We start from the raw sequence: 17,194 nt of genomic DNA on the forward strand, positions 1-17,194 counted from the left end.
CTGACAATGGAAAAGAATTTTTTAATCAATATTTTAGCAAACTAATGAAAAAATTAAATATTAATCACTATCACACATTTTCTACAACTAAGGCTGCAATTGTGGAGAGGTTTCAGAGAACTTTAAAGAATTGGTTATATAGGGAATTTAGTGCTCAGGGGAGTTATAAATGGTTGGATTTACTTCCAAAGTTAATTCGAAAATATAATAATAAAGTGCATAGATCTATAGGAATGAAGCCTAACCAAGTAAATGTTAAGAATAGTAAATATGTACATGAGAGGTTGACTTCTAAAGTAGAGCAAGTTAAAAAGCCAAGATATAAGGTAGGTGATAGCGTAAGGATTTCCAAGTATAAACATGTTTTTAGTAAAGGTTATACTCCAAATTGGACAGGGGAACTATTTACAATAGCAGAAGTTAAGAATACAAAGCCTGTGACTTATATCTTGAAAGATGAAAATGGCGATATAATCAGGGGAGGCTTCTATACAGAGGAGTTGTTAAAGACCAAGTATAAGGACATGTATTTGGTAGAGAAGATAATTAGGAAAAAAGGTGATTCGTTGTATGTCAAATGGCTTGGGTTCCCAAGTAGCCAGAACTCATGGATTTCCACTAAGGATGTCCAAGGGAGCACGTCATAAGCCGGGAGCATGCCCGAGTTCACCCACAAACCTCACATGATTTTGAGAATATACATGGGAATGGATGTGGATTTGAAATTTTAATAGAGTTTGAACATTTATATAGGCTTGTATTGGACGAGATCCAGGTCTTTTAAAAAAGTGGCCAAAAAATGAGCCATATTCCAGACGTGATTTTTAGTATTAACAAAAGTAGAAAATTTATATAGGGGTGTATAGGTCAAGAGCTGGGTCTTTAAAAAAGTGGCCAAAAAAATGAGCCACTAATTTTTCTCATTTTTCCCCTATAAAAAGTGCCCTAAAAGTGCCTCTAAAACGCCGAAAGTGAGGTAAAACCATCATATTATATCTACTCTGATTCATGATTTTAAGAAAGCAAACATAAAAGACAGAAGAAAGAAGAACATATAATTACATAGTTTTCTTTAAACTTTTTGCTCTACGATTTGTAGCCAAATAAATGATTCACCATTTTAAATCTTTAAATTTTTTTCATTCATGCTATTGTTTTGAAAGGTTTTCTATTGTTCCAATAACATATTTTATAGTCATGTAGTATACTCACAATGCACAGTCAGTGTTGCTGAGGCTGTTAAACTTCCAACAGCGTTGTCAACTTCACAACTGTACTCGCCCTCGTCCTCTGGTACCACAGAATCTAGCCTGAGACTACGATCTTCCAAAACGTGGACCTAAAGAAAAACAAAACTCAGTAGGAAAAAACAAAACAAAACCTTGTAGGAAAATAAGACTTAAGACTGAGACTACAACTTTCCAATACGTCGAACTAGAAGGAACGAAACATTCATATACGTTAGATGAAACTTAAGACCTAAGGCTAAGACTACAAACTTAAAATAAATGGTCATAGGAGGTCCACAACAGTACTAGCCAAAGATGAAAGTTAAATATTTACTGTAATCTGTACAGCTGAAGCTGGTTTTTGTTTCAAGTTTTACATGCTATATCAATAGAGTACCCATAGGGAATAGATTTTGTCCTGTTGGAAGTGCTATTTTGGAAGAATGAGGCTCAATTACGCGATATTTACCTACCCATTTATTCTACAGAAGAGCTTTAAAGTATAGTTGATTAAATTAAATCAAGTTGACCTTAGCACGAGTTATGTTTGATTATTTTAAGACACAATAGCTCACCCTGCCTAAAGGCATGCTTCCACCTCCAGCGGTTCGCCTCCATAGCACGTCCGGTGGCGGGTCTCCTGCAGCCTCGCAAGCGAACACTACACTGGCTCCTGCCAGAGCCACCGTGTCCTTGGGGCCTCTCAGGAGATGGGGCTTCACTGTTGGGAAGGAAGTGGTATTAGTGGAAGTATTAGGGGAACAGGGATACTGGACTGGTGACGTCATCTTTTTCCCACCTGGTAACTTGCATTACTGCAAGCTAATGACGTCACGTCTGGTTCAGAAATCCCATTTTACTACTAATAGCGAGTATCATATGGATCTTTTACTTCAGATGAATTGCTCTGGCCTGATCGTATTCGTGAATCAAAAGAAACCATCAAGAGCAGTAATTAAGAAAATTATTAGGTATAATTTGGGAATGGATGTTGCAAAAATATGATTGTACTGACTTATATTGAAGTCATTAATGTACGTACGACAGTAAAACGAACTTTTTAAGTATAAACTATTGCACATACAGTAAAACATAATACAGTTTTTTTTAACATGTAAAATTTATGTGATCAATGATAATTCTGATTTTGTTATAACATTATGTTACTACCTAATGGAAAACCTGATGAAATGATTGATATTTCAAGGTTAACTCCTTTACTACCACTTCTCACAACACCCCTCAATCAGCAGAGTGTGACGGCTGGTAGGCAACGTGTTTATCGTTTCTCGTCGTTAAAGTATTAATTTATGATGGTTGTAATATTTTTGAAAGAATTTTATTCATAGTGTTCTGTTAAAATTATCAATCAATATATTAACAATTTCATTCCAGGATCTAGAAGACTCTAGAAGCTCCTCATTCGAAATGCACTAACGTGAAGTTAGAAGAATCATAACATTATCATGAATTACTATTGTGTTTACATATCCTCAATGAAAAGTACTGTATGCTCTTACTTGATTGATTTCCAGGATGTGGTCAAAAACCGCTATGGTTAGCTATCTTTTAAACACCCTTTTACCGCTTACTCTGTATATACTTACCATGGACTTTAAGCTGGGCCACCTGGGACTCCCTGGAGCCAACGGTGTTCTTGGCCACACACTGGTACCTTCCTTCGTCCCCTGGTCGTGCCTCCTGGATAGCTAGGTTGCCTCCATCCACAATCTGTAGCCTGCAACATGTGCAAAAGCCAAACAATGAGTTTACGTTACGGAAACTGCGGTTACGTTTTGGCTAAACACAACTGTTTCTTCCTTTCCTTAAGCGTTCAAACTATATTGAACATTACCTGTCGCTGTACCTGGTAATAACGATTTTTACCTACTAGGTGTACAATGCAGCTGTCTGCTTGCAATATGAATGCTCATTTAAGTCAATGATAAATCTGGTTCGCATAAATGAGATGTCTCCTTGCAGTATCCAAAGTCAATAGTACGTCTGGACGTAAATGGAATGTCTACCTTCAGTATCCAATGGTGTATGGCCTATTTCTTTGTTCATATTGTAGTAAATTATGCTCTACGGTTGCTAAATTAAATTGATCCGATTGCTGGTCCCTTTTGTTCTGTATTTGCAATGTGCTAGTTTAGATGATTTGTTGATGTACATAATGTTACCTTTGAGGACCTTTTTATTATATATTACAAAATACTGTCATGGCGATCAATCGACCCATAAGGCCCATGTTAAGTTTATAAAACTTTAAATAACCGTAGGGAAAAGTCCTGTCCTGTAGTCTATTTTGTACCATTTCAGATTTATACCTTCCAATGGGTTGTGTGCTATGATTGTGCTAAATTTCGTGCGGATTGCCTTAAGCCGTTCAGGAGGAGTATTTGTAAAACAAAAGCAGGAGTGTGGTATAAGAGCTTCGCTCACTCCGCTCAATATTTAATCCAGATACACTCTTAAGTACGAATTAGACCTAATATTATTTCAGCTGCCCTTACATGAACGATTTCGCCTATTTCTGATTTAGCTACATGAACAATTGTTGTATCTAAGTAATGTTAGTGAAACTGATAACGCTCTACGCCCAACGGATCGATGTTCGGCTAATGCCCGATTGTTGGCGGGGAGTTTCAGTCCCGACCGGGCAATAAGTTATTCAACAGAGGTAATTGCCCACATCCATCTCGCTGAGATGATCAATTCAACAATTCAACCCAACTCTCTCTGGGCCACTTTGTAAACTGTTTAATCCTCTTTTAAACTCCATCATGTACTTACATTGGCGATTAAACACTTTAAGTCGTTTGCTGAGGACATTTTACGTACAGAGTTTAATTTTAAAATTTTTGAGTTTAAAGGAAGTTATGGTTGGGACCTAAACATTTTGGTAGTGGATTTTGTTAAACAGCATAGTGTGAAAAGTAAAGTTAAAAGATACTTTGTAAGTAGAGAAATTAAATGACCGGGTGCCCGATAGGGTAAAATACTCCCCTTACAATCTGAAGACCACTGGTTCAATACTGGACCAAAGTGATATATATCGGGCTGGTGTAATTTCTATGGAAATATTGGCGTTAGGTGATACGAGTTTTTGACGTACCCTTAAAAAATACATAAAAAACTCCATGAAAACTCTAAGACGCAAAACAAAACTTTTGAAAAAATTGTATAGTCATTGTGACGTTTTCAAAAGAGAACATTTTAAAAAAGGATTGCATCTTGAAGAGACATTTTTAGGGTTTAGGTTGAGTTATAATTTTAAGAAATCAATTTAAAAAGGTATAAGACTTTCTCTGGTATAAGGTATAAGATTTTCTCTGGTATAAGGTATAGCACATCCTGGGATTGTGGATGTTATCTAAAGGATTCGTCCAAATCTTCTTAATTATAAGGTTATATGTTATACTCGGAATCGGTCTATGAATTTTCTTCAGCTTGGTGCTTGATGCAAAACCTGCATAACTCCTGTACCATGGAAATATTCCACCATAAAACTACATTTTGAAATGTATAGCTTTATTCAGTTTTAATTTGCGGAGTGTTTATTCAACTCAATCCATTCATAAAGCAAACGTAGCTGCAACATTCGTCTTTTTAAAATCAACGACTTGTATACTAAACACTGTTAACGCTATGAAAACAACACATTCTCCAATGGGATTGAAAGCAACCTTTTCAAAAGATTAAAGTGGGAATGAAAAACGAAATGAGAAGAAAGGAGAGGACAAAACACGCGGATCAGAATCGTTCAGCCGGGAAAATAGCCATTGTTGTATCTTAAGCAGCCAACTGGCGTCAGGCCAGGTATTGAGTGGTCGACTGAAGTCTACAGCAAGTGTCGCAGATACAAGGCGAAACTCCGACAAAATACATTATTGAAGGTATAAATCTGACAATACACTGTAATTAGTATCAAGCGTGTGGTATCACTTACCAACTAAATGTAATTTGAAATATCTTTAGATGCGTAGCCTGTAAAAATGTCTAACACAATATGCCGAAGAAAACGGAGGCACGAACTCAAGGAATGAAAAAACATAAAAAAATGGTCTATGCTATAAAGCATCAACCTTCTGTTGAAGCTAAACTGCTCAGCTAAATTCGCAATAGAAAAGAAAATCTTAAGTAAACGGTATCAGCAATCTGACACACTTCATCCTATTAGGTTGACAATCCTTATTATTGGAAGCGGTGGAAGTAACTATGATATTTTATGGGGAAAATCACAAAAAAATTCAATTACTCTGAACCGTAATGTTTACAGCATTGAGCCTAGTAGGTTACCGTTTAGAGTCAAAAGAACTAGAACATTATGAGTTTTACAAAAATTATTCGACCAGTTTTTAATCAGATTGTTTTCTGTTATTTTATGGAAAAATTACTCTTTGCTCATGTTTCATGCCTTCGTGGCTAAAAATAAACAGAGTCTGTGTCATAATTTTGAAACCAGGTTATTCAAAAGGAAATCAATGTATAGTTAGCATTATTTATTTTGGCATAGCAGAAGAGGACCCCCCAAAGTGAGGCATCGGTTACGTCCAATCTTTCTTCTGCTTTTACTTCTTCGCGATGGCACAGTTCAGAGAGCTGAAAACGTAATGGAATGAGGCTGTTTTAGGACTATGTCTTCTTCTTGCGATACTGAAGTAGAAATTCCAATATAAACCAGCAGCGGTTATTTTAAACAATATCTTTGGTGTTCAATTTTTGTCTTAGTAATTCGTGAACTAGTTGATGAGGACTTAGTCTGCAGAATAGCCGTCTAGATTGACATGTTTTACAAGTTGGTAGAGAAGACGAAATCGTTTACGTCTGTACGAACATTTTTGTCAGCTTAATCAAACTAAGTTTTTCTTTAATCTGAAGTGTTATCAATATATGAATAGCATGACAACTTACGGTAATATAATCAATTAACCAATATTCGTGTTTAATTAGACGATTACTTTAGGATTTATGTAAAATATTTGAGATTTTGCCAAAAACATACTCAATTTTTACATGTGGTGTGATATAACAAAGTGGTGGCATTAATGTCACATTTGTTTTCGTATCAGTAATTTTTACACAACTTAGGATTCAGTACTAATTTCAACATCAATGTGGGATACTTTAAATCTATATAGCTTTAGAGTAGACAACAAGTTAAAATAATTCAACATTAGCTGTGTGTTTAATGTGTTGGACAGCTCTTAGAATAGAGCTGAAGAATGCCACTAATGCATTGTTGAGAGCTTCTAGGGCTTTTGTTTGTCTTGTGTGTTATGCTTGGAATTAAATGTAAAAGTTATAGCTAAAATTAGTTAACTAAAGTGTTCTACAAAAGCTTTTTGACACAAGCCGCCACGTTCAAAAATACATCGTGTATGTTTCTAAATGGGTTGAGTCTAATTTGTTCTATATAGAGTTTGTTAGGGGATACGGTGTTGAAAAAAAAAAAAAAAAACGGTTGAAACAGTTATATGGTAGGATGTAATGGTATATGGCGTAAAAAAGCCTTTAAATATGATAAAAATCTACGTAAATATTGAACTTTTTGGGCTTGCGGAATTTAGGATGGAGGTCGATTTTTTTTTCATCCCATACTTATTATTGAGATTAAATAAAAAAATACAATTGCTTGATTGTTCCTCAAAAAATACATATGCGGTTTGGTGCATACTCAAAAACTATTTAGGGTAGGACACAATTAAAGTATTCAACTACGAATAAGAGATTTAACTTCTTACCACGACATTTAATACAAGACGAGTGTGGACTAAGTGAATTGCCTAATGTAGTTCAGTTACTAAGACCTGCTGTTAATTTAGCTAGTCAATTAAAAAAAGTTTAATAATTACCAAAACATCCAGTTTAGAACATTTTAATCTCGATTTGCAATGACGCTGATCCGAATATTATATGGCGCTTAGTACTTAAATATTTTATAACTAATTAGTCAAACTAGATTGGCCAACAAAATAGGAAATGCAAATGTGATGTCTTAATTTATACATAGCAATGAATGAGTTTATTTAAAAATATAAACGTGGTTCTTTAGAAATCGGTTTTAGCTCGAGTCAATAAGTCGTCCATCTTAACTCTCAACTCCTAACTTGATCATCCTTCATAACTCTGAAAGGATGAATTGAACACTTGAAACTTCTGCTTTCCTTTTCCTTCCGTTCATCTTTCCTCGAAGTTACAATCTAATCTCGAGACATTTAACTGTGCGTTGAATTCTAATAAACTCAATTAATTGTTAGAAATTATCATTTATCAATAGGCCAATGCAATGTAACATATTATTTGGGTATATAACTAAATCTCCGATACACAACTGGTTAATGGTTTTAGAGTGGAAGTTAGGTTCTAATGGCTCGGGTTTGAATCTCGTCTATCACCAATATTTTGGAGCATTGTAATAATTCCTTGACCACTCTGCACTTATAAAGCAGAAAAAAATATTCCCCCAAAGGTGTATCATTCTTATACATAATTTAAGGGAATTTTAAGGTTAGTTCTCACCACTTTTTCTAGAGAGCGTTTTGTAGTTTACTCCACCAAAAAAGGAGAAACAATAAATTAGTGAACACCATAATCAAATGTCCCTAGCATAAAACTGTCATCAAAAAGGCTTATAGTCCAAGCAAACTAAACAAACTTACATAGGGATCGTAAAAAAATTGCAAGAAAACGTTTTATGGTTTTATTTTGTAGAGTTGGGTTTGCGGAATGACATACTAAAAGTTGCCAAAAATCGGTGCACGAGAAAACCACTAAAATCACAATTTAAAATGGCGGCTTTTTCCAACATTGGACAAATAAAAAAAACATATTTCACATGCATTTGTTATGCACATTTTTCGAGATATTGACTTGGGACCACCGATGTATTTATTGGGTGGTTAGTGCTTCATTTTGATAGGAAACATTTTTTTGGCCGCCATCTTGGATCCGCCATATTGGACATAGATAATTTTTTTTTTCAATGTAATGATAGTGTTGTGACACATAATTACCAATTACATTTTTACACTGATTTCAATGCCGAAATCCGTTTTTAAATATCTTTATTCACTTAGAAGATATATTCAAACGAAAACTCTCCACCATACATTTCTTATAGACGTTTCGTAGTTTGATAATTTTTTAAAAATTATTTTTCTTATATCTCCAGTTCTTATTAACGCTTGTAGTTCGTTCTAGGCTTAAAATATTCAGTAATATAAGGGTTTTCATTTGAGCTCTTGATCATTAAAATCAGACGAGTTAAAGACCAGCTACGAACCTCAGAACAATATTAAATTTAACTTTTTAGAAATATACTTTTATTAAAAGATTTATAACTCGGGTTGTTATACGTCACAATGATCAAGAGCTCAAATGAAAGCCCTTACATTACTGAATATTTTAAGCCTAGAACGAACTACAAGCGTTAATAAGAACTGGAGATATAAGAAAAATAATGTTTAAAAAATTATCAAACTACGAAACGTCCATAAGAAATGTATGGTGGAGAGTTTTCGTTTGAATATATCTTCTAAGTGAATAAAGATATTTAAAAACGGATTTCGGCATTGAAATCAGTGTAAAAATGTAATTGGTAATGGTGTGTCACAACACTATCATTACATTGAACAAAATTATCTATGTCCAATATGGTGGATCCAAGATGGCGGCCAAAAAAATGTTCCCTATCAAAATAAAGTACTAACCACCCAATAAATACAGCCGATGGTCCCAAGTCAATATCTCGAAAAATGTGCATAACAAATGCATGTGAAATATATTTTTTTTTTATTTGTCCAATGTTGGAAAAAGCCGCCATTTTAAATTGTGATTTTAGTGGTTTTCTCGTGCACCGATTTTTGGCAACTTTTAGTATGTCATTCCGCAAACCCAACTAAACAAAATAAAACCATAAAACGTTTTCTTGCAATTTTTTTAAGGTCATATCCTATATTTCTCCGACTATTAGTTTACAATGAGATGAGAAGTCCGCTTGTACAATTCGGATTTAAAGTCAGAGCAAGTTGTGTCAGTATCACCGTCACCCCTTGGTGTGAGGTATTGTAAGAACGCCTCACGTTTTGGCTTTCGATCCATCAAGAGGGTTTTATAAATCGATGCAAAGCCAACTGTCTTATCTCCCGGGGGATCCTGCAAGTTGAAATATTTATCGTCCGGTCGTAATGGCTTTATCCATCACCTGACACGGGGAACAGCTGACAGGAGGTTATGGTGAAAATAACGAGGGTAAAATGCCGCGTTTTGGAGGGAAACAACCGAGTGTGTCCAGAGAACGCGGGAACATTTAACGTGCAAGAATCGGTCGCAATACAAGATTCAAAATCTTAAGTTTGTGTTTAAAATTTAGAAAATAGCAAAACAGTGTTAACTATGAAGCTGAAAATCAACCTTTTCAACTGTTTGTATCGTGTCACATGACGGATAATCAATAATTGACTCAAGTTTGAATCAGCCACAGAATATACTGTTGATTTGAAACATATTGAAAAATTGCCATTTGTTTGAATTTCGGTTAAGGTTGAGGTAACGTTATGTAAAGTATTGTTGCAGACTTTACGTTCAAGATAAGTGAAAACGACGATTTAGAATCTGCGAAATAAAAAACTAGTCAAAAACTTTGCTTCCTATTGATCATTAAGAAAAATGACCGCAGCAAATTTTAAAATTGAAAAGCTTATTAAGTAGACGGTTCACCAAACTTAATAACCAATTTAACAAAAAAATTTCCCTAGACATTCATTGACACAAAACTAATTAATACACTCCATTAACTAGTTTTACTAATTACAGTGTATTTTGTTTTATCAGATTGTTCATTAGTAGGTTCATTAGCTGGGAATGTAAAACCAATAAGCATGTCCATCAACCAATCCACTGTTGTCATACCCCTGTAAATTAGGCAGTTCTGGTTGGAACAGTTTATTTTCACATTTACCTGGTAAATAAAGCTGTAATGTTTTTGTTTAAAGTTTCTACGCCGTTGACATTTTTATGGTTTACCGGGAATATAACCCCTTCCGCACTTAAGTCTGAGACGCTAACCACCATAACCACACATGTTTGTGATTGTTGATTTGAATCAGTTTGAAAACCATTGCACATGAAACTCGCTTGTAAACAAAGACCTCTCATTTACCGGTGGTTGTTGTCCAGGTCCAGCACCTGGCCGTCCTTCCTCCAGAGGACCGTCGGCTCCGGGTGTCCTCTGGGGGGAGAACACTCCAGTACCACGGTCTCTCCTTGGGCCACTCTCTGGCTGTTGGGCTGGATACGGAACTCCTCCCTCAGAACTGCAACAAAAGAGTATCATATGTATCATAGATCAAACATGCTCCCTTTCTCATCCTTACGGATCAGCTGAAGACAATTTTTTAGTTCTGGCTGGTGCACTGTAGAGATCGTGTTTTGTTGACAATTTGTTCCTTGTTATTTCAGTCATTTAAAACCTCGTTTGGCCAAATAAAACGATCTAATCATAATCAATAACTCGTCCTCTAGGTATATAACAAAATAATAAAGTATACATCATGGAATTAACCCTAAAACAAAAACAAAATTTCGTCGACACTAGCGATCAGTGTCACCGGACATGAACTAGACACGAGCTTCAAAATTTACAATGGGATGAGGAGTCTACTTTTGTTGGTTTGTCTATGATAGTACTAATATAAAACTCTATGAGTATGTCATTGATTCTACGTCTTTATCGAAGAAGGAAAATTGTTTTGGGTGGGATTTGAAAACAAGTTTTAGATACATTACAAGCTGCAGTATTTTATTGGCTGAACCGTTATCATTATACTGCATTGAACTCCTAGAATGCACTAAGGGCTGAATCACCGTGCACCTAAACTGTATATAAATCATGTCCTTGGCCGAACTAGATTATCACAAGTGGTTTACTAATTTCATCGTATGAACATTTGGGATACATAAAACAATTTTTTAATTGCATACAATACTGTTAGAAAGATATTTTCCTGTAGATGAGCAGAATCTCTTTTATTAAAATAGGCTTAAAAAAATTGATAAAAAAATTACATCGGCCTTATGGGTTGCCATGCTGGTGACGAAATATAAACAGAAAATCAAAACAAGTGGAATAAATTCTAAATACATGTTTTATTTACATCGTGGGGTAAAAATAGAGAAGTCAGTACATAACGTATATTTTTCGAGTTTTCGACAACTGGACGACCTCTAGTACTAACTAAAACCTACTTTTTTGCATTTATAGTATTAATAATTATTATATTATTAAAAAGAAAAATCCACAAGGGACCAATTACATAACTACAAGCTGGATACACTATGACAAATGTTACCCCACACTAAGCCATATTGTTCTCAGTCCTCCACGCACGCCTCTTCTCGAGAATAATTGGAGCGCCGACAGCCACCTCTCGACGGCTTATTCCGCACATCTCCAGTTTTTCTTGGATCACGTGACATTTTATTAGTTTGGGGTGAGGGTGCATCGTTCCGTCCCCTGATTGCACCCCTCAGAGTTAACCCTAATCTGTCATGATATGAGGAATGATTCAATCAATAAGATCGCTCAGATTGCGTTTCAAAGGTTCCACCCCCAACCCGACGACACTTGGTGGAGACAAAGATTTAAGGGGGACAGGTGGATGTTATTGTTTTATAGGGTTATTGGATTTCAAAGTGAATAGTTCTAGAGTTGTCAATTAGGGGTGTGATTTCATTGAAATCCAACCGGAGGAGTTGAAATGAAAAGCCTCTATTAATTAATTAGTTAACATTCGTTTCGATTTTCAATGGTCTGCTGTAAAAAAAGCAAAAGTAAATGTGATGAATTATTATGAAGATATGGCCGAAACTAACACTTGAGGTGTTCCTCAAGAGTGTGTTTTAGGACCATTTATTTTTTATTTCAACCTTGTTCAATTTGTGGGAACGTTTGAATTCTGCATTGCTGTCTTGTGATATTAGTCTGTAACCTAAAACGATAGTTAAGTTAATCACAATTGTGCTTTTCACTTACAATTATTGAACAATTTTTACCTACAATTGTGCTTCTTTTTATATAGAGGAAAACAAATATAGCCTTACCTACAAATTATTGTCACACACTACTATTTCTGCCCTCTTCTTCTTCTATGCATAAAGTGATATTATGGAATCAATTAAACATTATTTTAAAAACTTCGACACACTTCCCATACACCACGTTTGTTCATCACTAACCATCCCATTTAAACGGAAAACAACAGCACGTACAAGTTTTAAGAACACTTACACCTAATGAAATTCAAAGTGTTTTAAGATAAAGGAAAAGAAATCCCTGGGAAAAGAAAGGCTGGTGGAAAGAAAAGAATTACGAGCCCAGGGCAGGGAGCTCATTGCCTCTTATCACGAAAGTGATATTTCAAGGTCGAAAGCGTCTCAATGATGAACACCCGGTTTAATGGGGTTACTTATCTTAATTAACTGTGGCTTTAATTCTTTTTTGAGTGTCAGCAGATACTACTTTCTAATAACAATCTACAAATGTGATTTTAGTTAATTATTGCAAAGCAAAACCTGCAGTTTTTAATTTAATACAGGTTTAATAAGTTGTTCAAAAAGCTGAATGCTTAATTTTTGATGTTTTTACGATTAATGTGCAATTTAATGTATAGTTGTGCATTAAAGGTTTGTATAAAATTTAAGTGACGAATTTTTGTACTTAGACGAAAAAAATCACAAAACTCCCGTGCCCTTTGACCGATCATGCTGGTTTGCGAACTCGTTTGAATAAATGTAGGCTTACACATTTGTACCAACTTTCGTCAAAATTGGATCATTTTTATTCGAGTCACCGTGCTGACGGACATGTATTACTAATGTCATTGAACTCTGTGGACATCAAAACGAGAAAGTAAATCGGTCCAAGGACAAGGGCTTACCATGACACCACGGTATTATTCCCTAAATGAAAAAATAGCTAACACAAATAATTTATAAATAATGATTTAGTACCTTATTCTGTCAAGTGATCCTTTGTAGTCCAAATGCAGCTGCAGTTTCGTTCCCGATAGGAACTCCATCAGGCTGTCGAGGACATCAAATTTCGTTCCAGAGGAACGAAACTGCAGTAGCCTATATTTGGACTACAAAGGATCACTTGACAGTATAAGGCATTTAAACCATTATTTATTATTACCAGTCATCCGGAGGCTGACAACATGAAAACAGATAATTTGTAAATTGTCGTATAAAAGTATAATATAATTGGAACACAAATATTAGCTATGTTTTCAACTGATATTGTTTAATTACAAGATTTGCTATTTCTTTTTACTGAATTAAATATAAATATTCAACTGATTGTCAATAAGATGTATGTCTAGTGAGTCGGTGGCTCAGTCGGTAGTGTCGCGGACTTCGGGCCCAAGGCAGCGATGTCGTGAGTTCGGATCCTGGTCACTGCCGGAAACAATTTATCAGCACAGTTCACCTTTGTACTGTACCAGCTCACTCCTTGCTTTGCTGTAAACGATCCACGCACGGGTGCTTAGTCTATGTGGACGGGCAAATGCAAGGGTAAAAGAGGCCACCAACCTCTTAAAAAAAATTCAACATGAATTAAAATTATTTTAAAAGCTATGCTAAAGACAATGAGCTATAAATCTAATCAGTTTTCAATTACCACCCAACCCTTAGATAACGTAGCAATTATTTACACTGAAACTCTATACATCACGTCAAATAGCGTGAGTTATCTGAACAAGTTTTATTGCCTGTAAAACACTCCGGGGTTAATCTCAGGTAGATTTTTGGATTAGGGGTTTCTTTTTAGGGGAAGTAGACGATAAACCTCCCGTTTTGAGTTGTAAGGTAATAAATTGAAGTTGTAGAACCCAGATGCGTGTTACTGTGTTGAATTGTAAGTTTATTTAATGTGTTTATTTTTTGAAGATACTCGTGCGTATCCTTCTGACAAATATTAAAATTATTTAAAACCCAGCGTTGTAGAAATCCTGTGGACCTAGCACAGTTTAATCTGTGTGACAGGATTTTCGCTAACATATTTCGTTTAATAATGTCAGATTTATCTCCTAACATGGTTTAACGAATATTTTGACAATTTGTGGTGATATTTTCATCACATTTGACTAATTTTAATGCCTGCTTTTCACATCTATTCTTATTTATTGCACGTGTTTTAGTAGCCTATACCTAATATGCTATGTTTATGTATGTCATACATTTGAAGGGATTCAGCCTATGTAATATTTTTTTCTTTTTCTTTTATACTGGTTATGTCTTTGCATGTCATGCCTCCTATCTAATTTATTCTTATTATTGCTCATATTTTATTAAGTAATTATGCTTTGTTAATAAAGTGATGTAATCCTATTTAATGTATATTTGAATATAAAAATGGTGTCACCGTTGAAAGAATAAATAAATAAATTTATTGATTTCATATTATACTATTGACATTTTACCGAAAAAACACAGTTCCCCCCCCCCCCTCCCCTTAAGCAGTAAACCTAAACTCGTTGAACCTAATGTCATTTAAGAAGGTAATAAATTTGGCATGTTTATTGCAAAATAAGATGTTTGTTTGGTATATTTAGATCGTTTGTTGATTCGTTTAGATAAAAATTTGGACGATAACAGATCAAAAAAGTTTTAAAAAGTTCAAAATAATCTATATGCATTGGCCGTGCTACAAAGGTGGATACTAAATATTAACAGATTATTCCATATGATGTTTCAACTACTTTATTTACAAATAGCAATCAATGGTTTAGCTGTATTCTATCTTTATAATTCGTTTATGATAATCAAGATGTTTAAGAAAGTAACAGGGTTACTTTCTTAAGGAAGGGACCTTTCTGTGTTTGTTAGTGTTCTAAAATATTATTTAGACTATTTAGAGCAAAATTACTTTGCGTCATGATAAAAGTCTGAAAATCCACCCCTAATGCTTAACCCCAATCAAATATTAAGCACATAATCATCTCCTAATCATCTTTCTTCTATCTCCCTGATAGTTCTCGAGTTTCTGATCTGCTCCCCTGATACTTTTTAAGCAGCTCTTCTGTTATCCTGATAGTCTGGACATCAGCTAAAGACATCATTACACGGTTCGTTTAGTAGAGTCTCACAAGATACCCTCGGTGATCTACCCCTAAATAAGACGGCTCCAAGATTACCTAGGGGTTGGAATGGCTGCATCTGTTCTTGTATCATCTACAGTGACAGCGGCTGTGTCTTCATTTTCTACTTTATTGTCAGTGAAATAGGAAGGAGCAAGTAATAAATTGTTGGGGTAAAGTGTTTTAAGGAAAACCAGAAGTTGCTTAGAGTTAACGAAAAATAAATGTTACTCGTATAACCATTTACTATTAGATTTTCTTGAAATAACTCAATTGTCTTATCAGTTCCATTATATAAAAGCAGTGCGAATCACATAGTGGGTTTAAAGATCAAAAAATCTTTTTAAAATTAAAGATTCACTCATAGTTCTAACTGTTATAACATCGTTACACATGAGTTTATAATTTATATAAGCAGGATTCTTTTATTATAAGCAGTTAAATTTAAGGAAATTCACTCAAATATGTCTATTTCAGAATTTATCCTAATTTTTTAGTTTTTCAAATTTCTTTATCGTCAAACTACAGATACTATTTATTTAGGAATCATAGAAAAAAAATCAAGATTTTCAATTTCTCTTCTCTGATTTTAGTGATTTTTGTTCAGAGGGATCTAGTGGATATTTTTACACCCAAAACTCAAACTCTAAAACTGTACAAAAGTACATAATAATATTAGTAATGTACTTTCTGTACATTACTACTTTCTGTGCATATATGTGTAGTACTTTCTCCATATACTATGTATAAGGGGAGAAATTAAACATCGGTATAGTATTTTTTATAGTGCAGACCTAAAAGTACAAATCCAAACAATATTTCCTTTATTCCGTATCTTGAGGTTCTGATCAGATGTCTTGTATAACCAGTATGTATATACAGTACTGCATATAACCAGTGATATATGTAGGCGATTCTCATCCATCATAACACCCTAAATCGGTTTTGGGCTTCATACAATGTATCGTCTTCGATTCGTTCTGTCAGTCCTCCTTCCTTCTGGGGATTTAGTGGGAATACATTCATGGATGTAATATTTTTGTGTTTGTGAATCCCCTTCAATGTTTGAAAGTGTGTTTTCGAATGTCAAATCACCGGTTTTAGTATATCTTCCGCTGTTATATATGTATGTTTTGGAATTATATTATTATAGTATAGTTTTTAAACGATTTGGTTCCTTAAAATACATGTTCAACAGTCAGAGAAAACCTATTAGAACCCAGTCTGTACCCGTTATTAAGGATAATATTATTGTAAGTAAACAATAAAATGTCATTGTTCAGTGTGAAGACTTTTGATTTGTCCAAATAATGTACTATGTTTTAAACTGAAGAGTTGTTACTAATTTAAACATGCTAAACCAAATTATAGTATGTAATACAATTTTATCATTCTATGAAATATATAAGGTATTATGTTACATATCATTAAATGATATATTATGATATTATATAGCACATCATGACATAAGAGGTATGGCATAACATCAAACCTTTATGATATTGTATACCGTATTAGGTAATTGTATTATGAAATTGAAATATGATCTAAAGCAAACTAAATTCTTAGTATTAAAATGTATTTCAGTGAAGAATATAAAAAACAATTGACAGTGAGTTGACGTAAGCCTTGAAACTAAACAAATCGCAAGACTGTTAGGGTTGATGGCTGTAAGTAGATCAATTATACGAGTGGCCATCCACAAATTGCGTATAAATTATTTCAATAAGATTCAAACCTTGCTTGTGAGGCAAAACGAAAAATTAATCACCCTTTTACTTTTCAAAAATTATGTTCGTTTCAGACGTTTTTATTTATATA

The 17,194-nt window shown here is 34.4% G+C and overlaps 1 protein-coding gene across 1 annotated transcript in view; it reads right to left on the reverse strand.

Moving 5' to 3' along the window:
- LOC128992754 (roundabout homolog 2-like) overlaps positions 1-17,194 on the reverse strand; it is a 90,351-nt gene that overhangs the window by 27,677 nt on the left and 45,480 nt on the right. Inside the window, exons 5-8 of the mRNA XM_054416490.1 lie at positions 10,396-10,549; positions 2,837-2,967; positions 1,805-1,950; positions 1,213-1,339 (exon numbers count right to left, since the gene is read on the reverse strand). Coding sequence (XP_054272465.1) covers positions 1,213-1,339; positions 1,805-1,950; positions 2,837-2,967; positions 10,396-10,549 — 558 coding nt within the window. The remainder of the gene's footprint in view (positions 1-1,212; positions 1,340-1,804; positions 1,951-2,836; positions 2,968-10,395; positions 10,550-17,194) is intronic.

The sequence above is a fragment of the Macrosteles quadrilineatus genome, unplaced genomic scaffold (genome assembly GCF_028750875.1).
Source record: "Macrosteles quadrilineatus isolate MER2022 unplaced genomic scaffold, UCM_ALF_1.0 Scaffold_1__1_contigs__length_201487025, whole genome shotgun sequence".
NCBI classification, from domain to species: Eukaryota; Metazoa; Arthropoda; class Insecta; order Hemiptera; family Cicadellidae; genus Macrosteles; species Macrosteles quadrilineatus.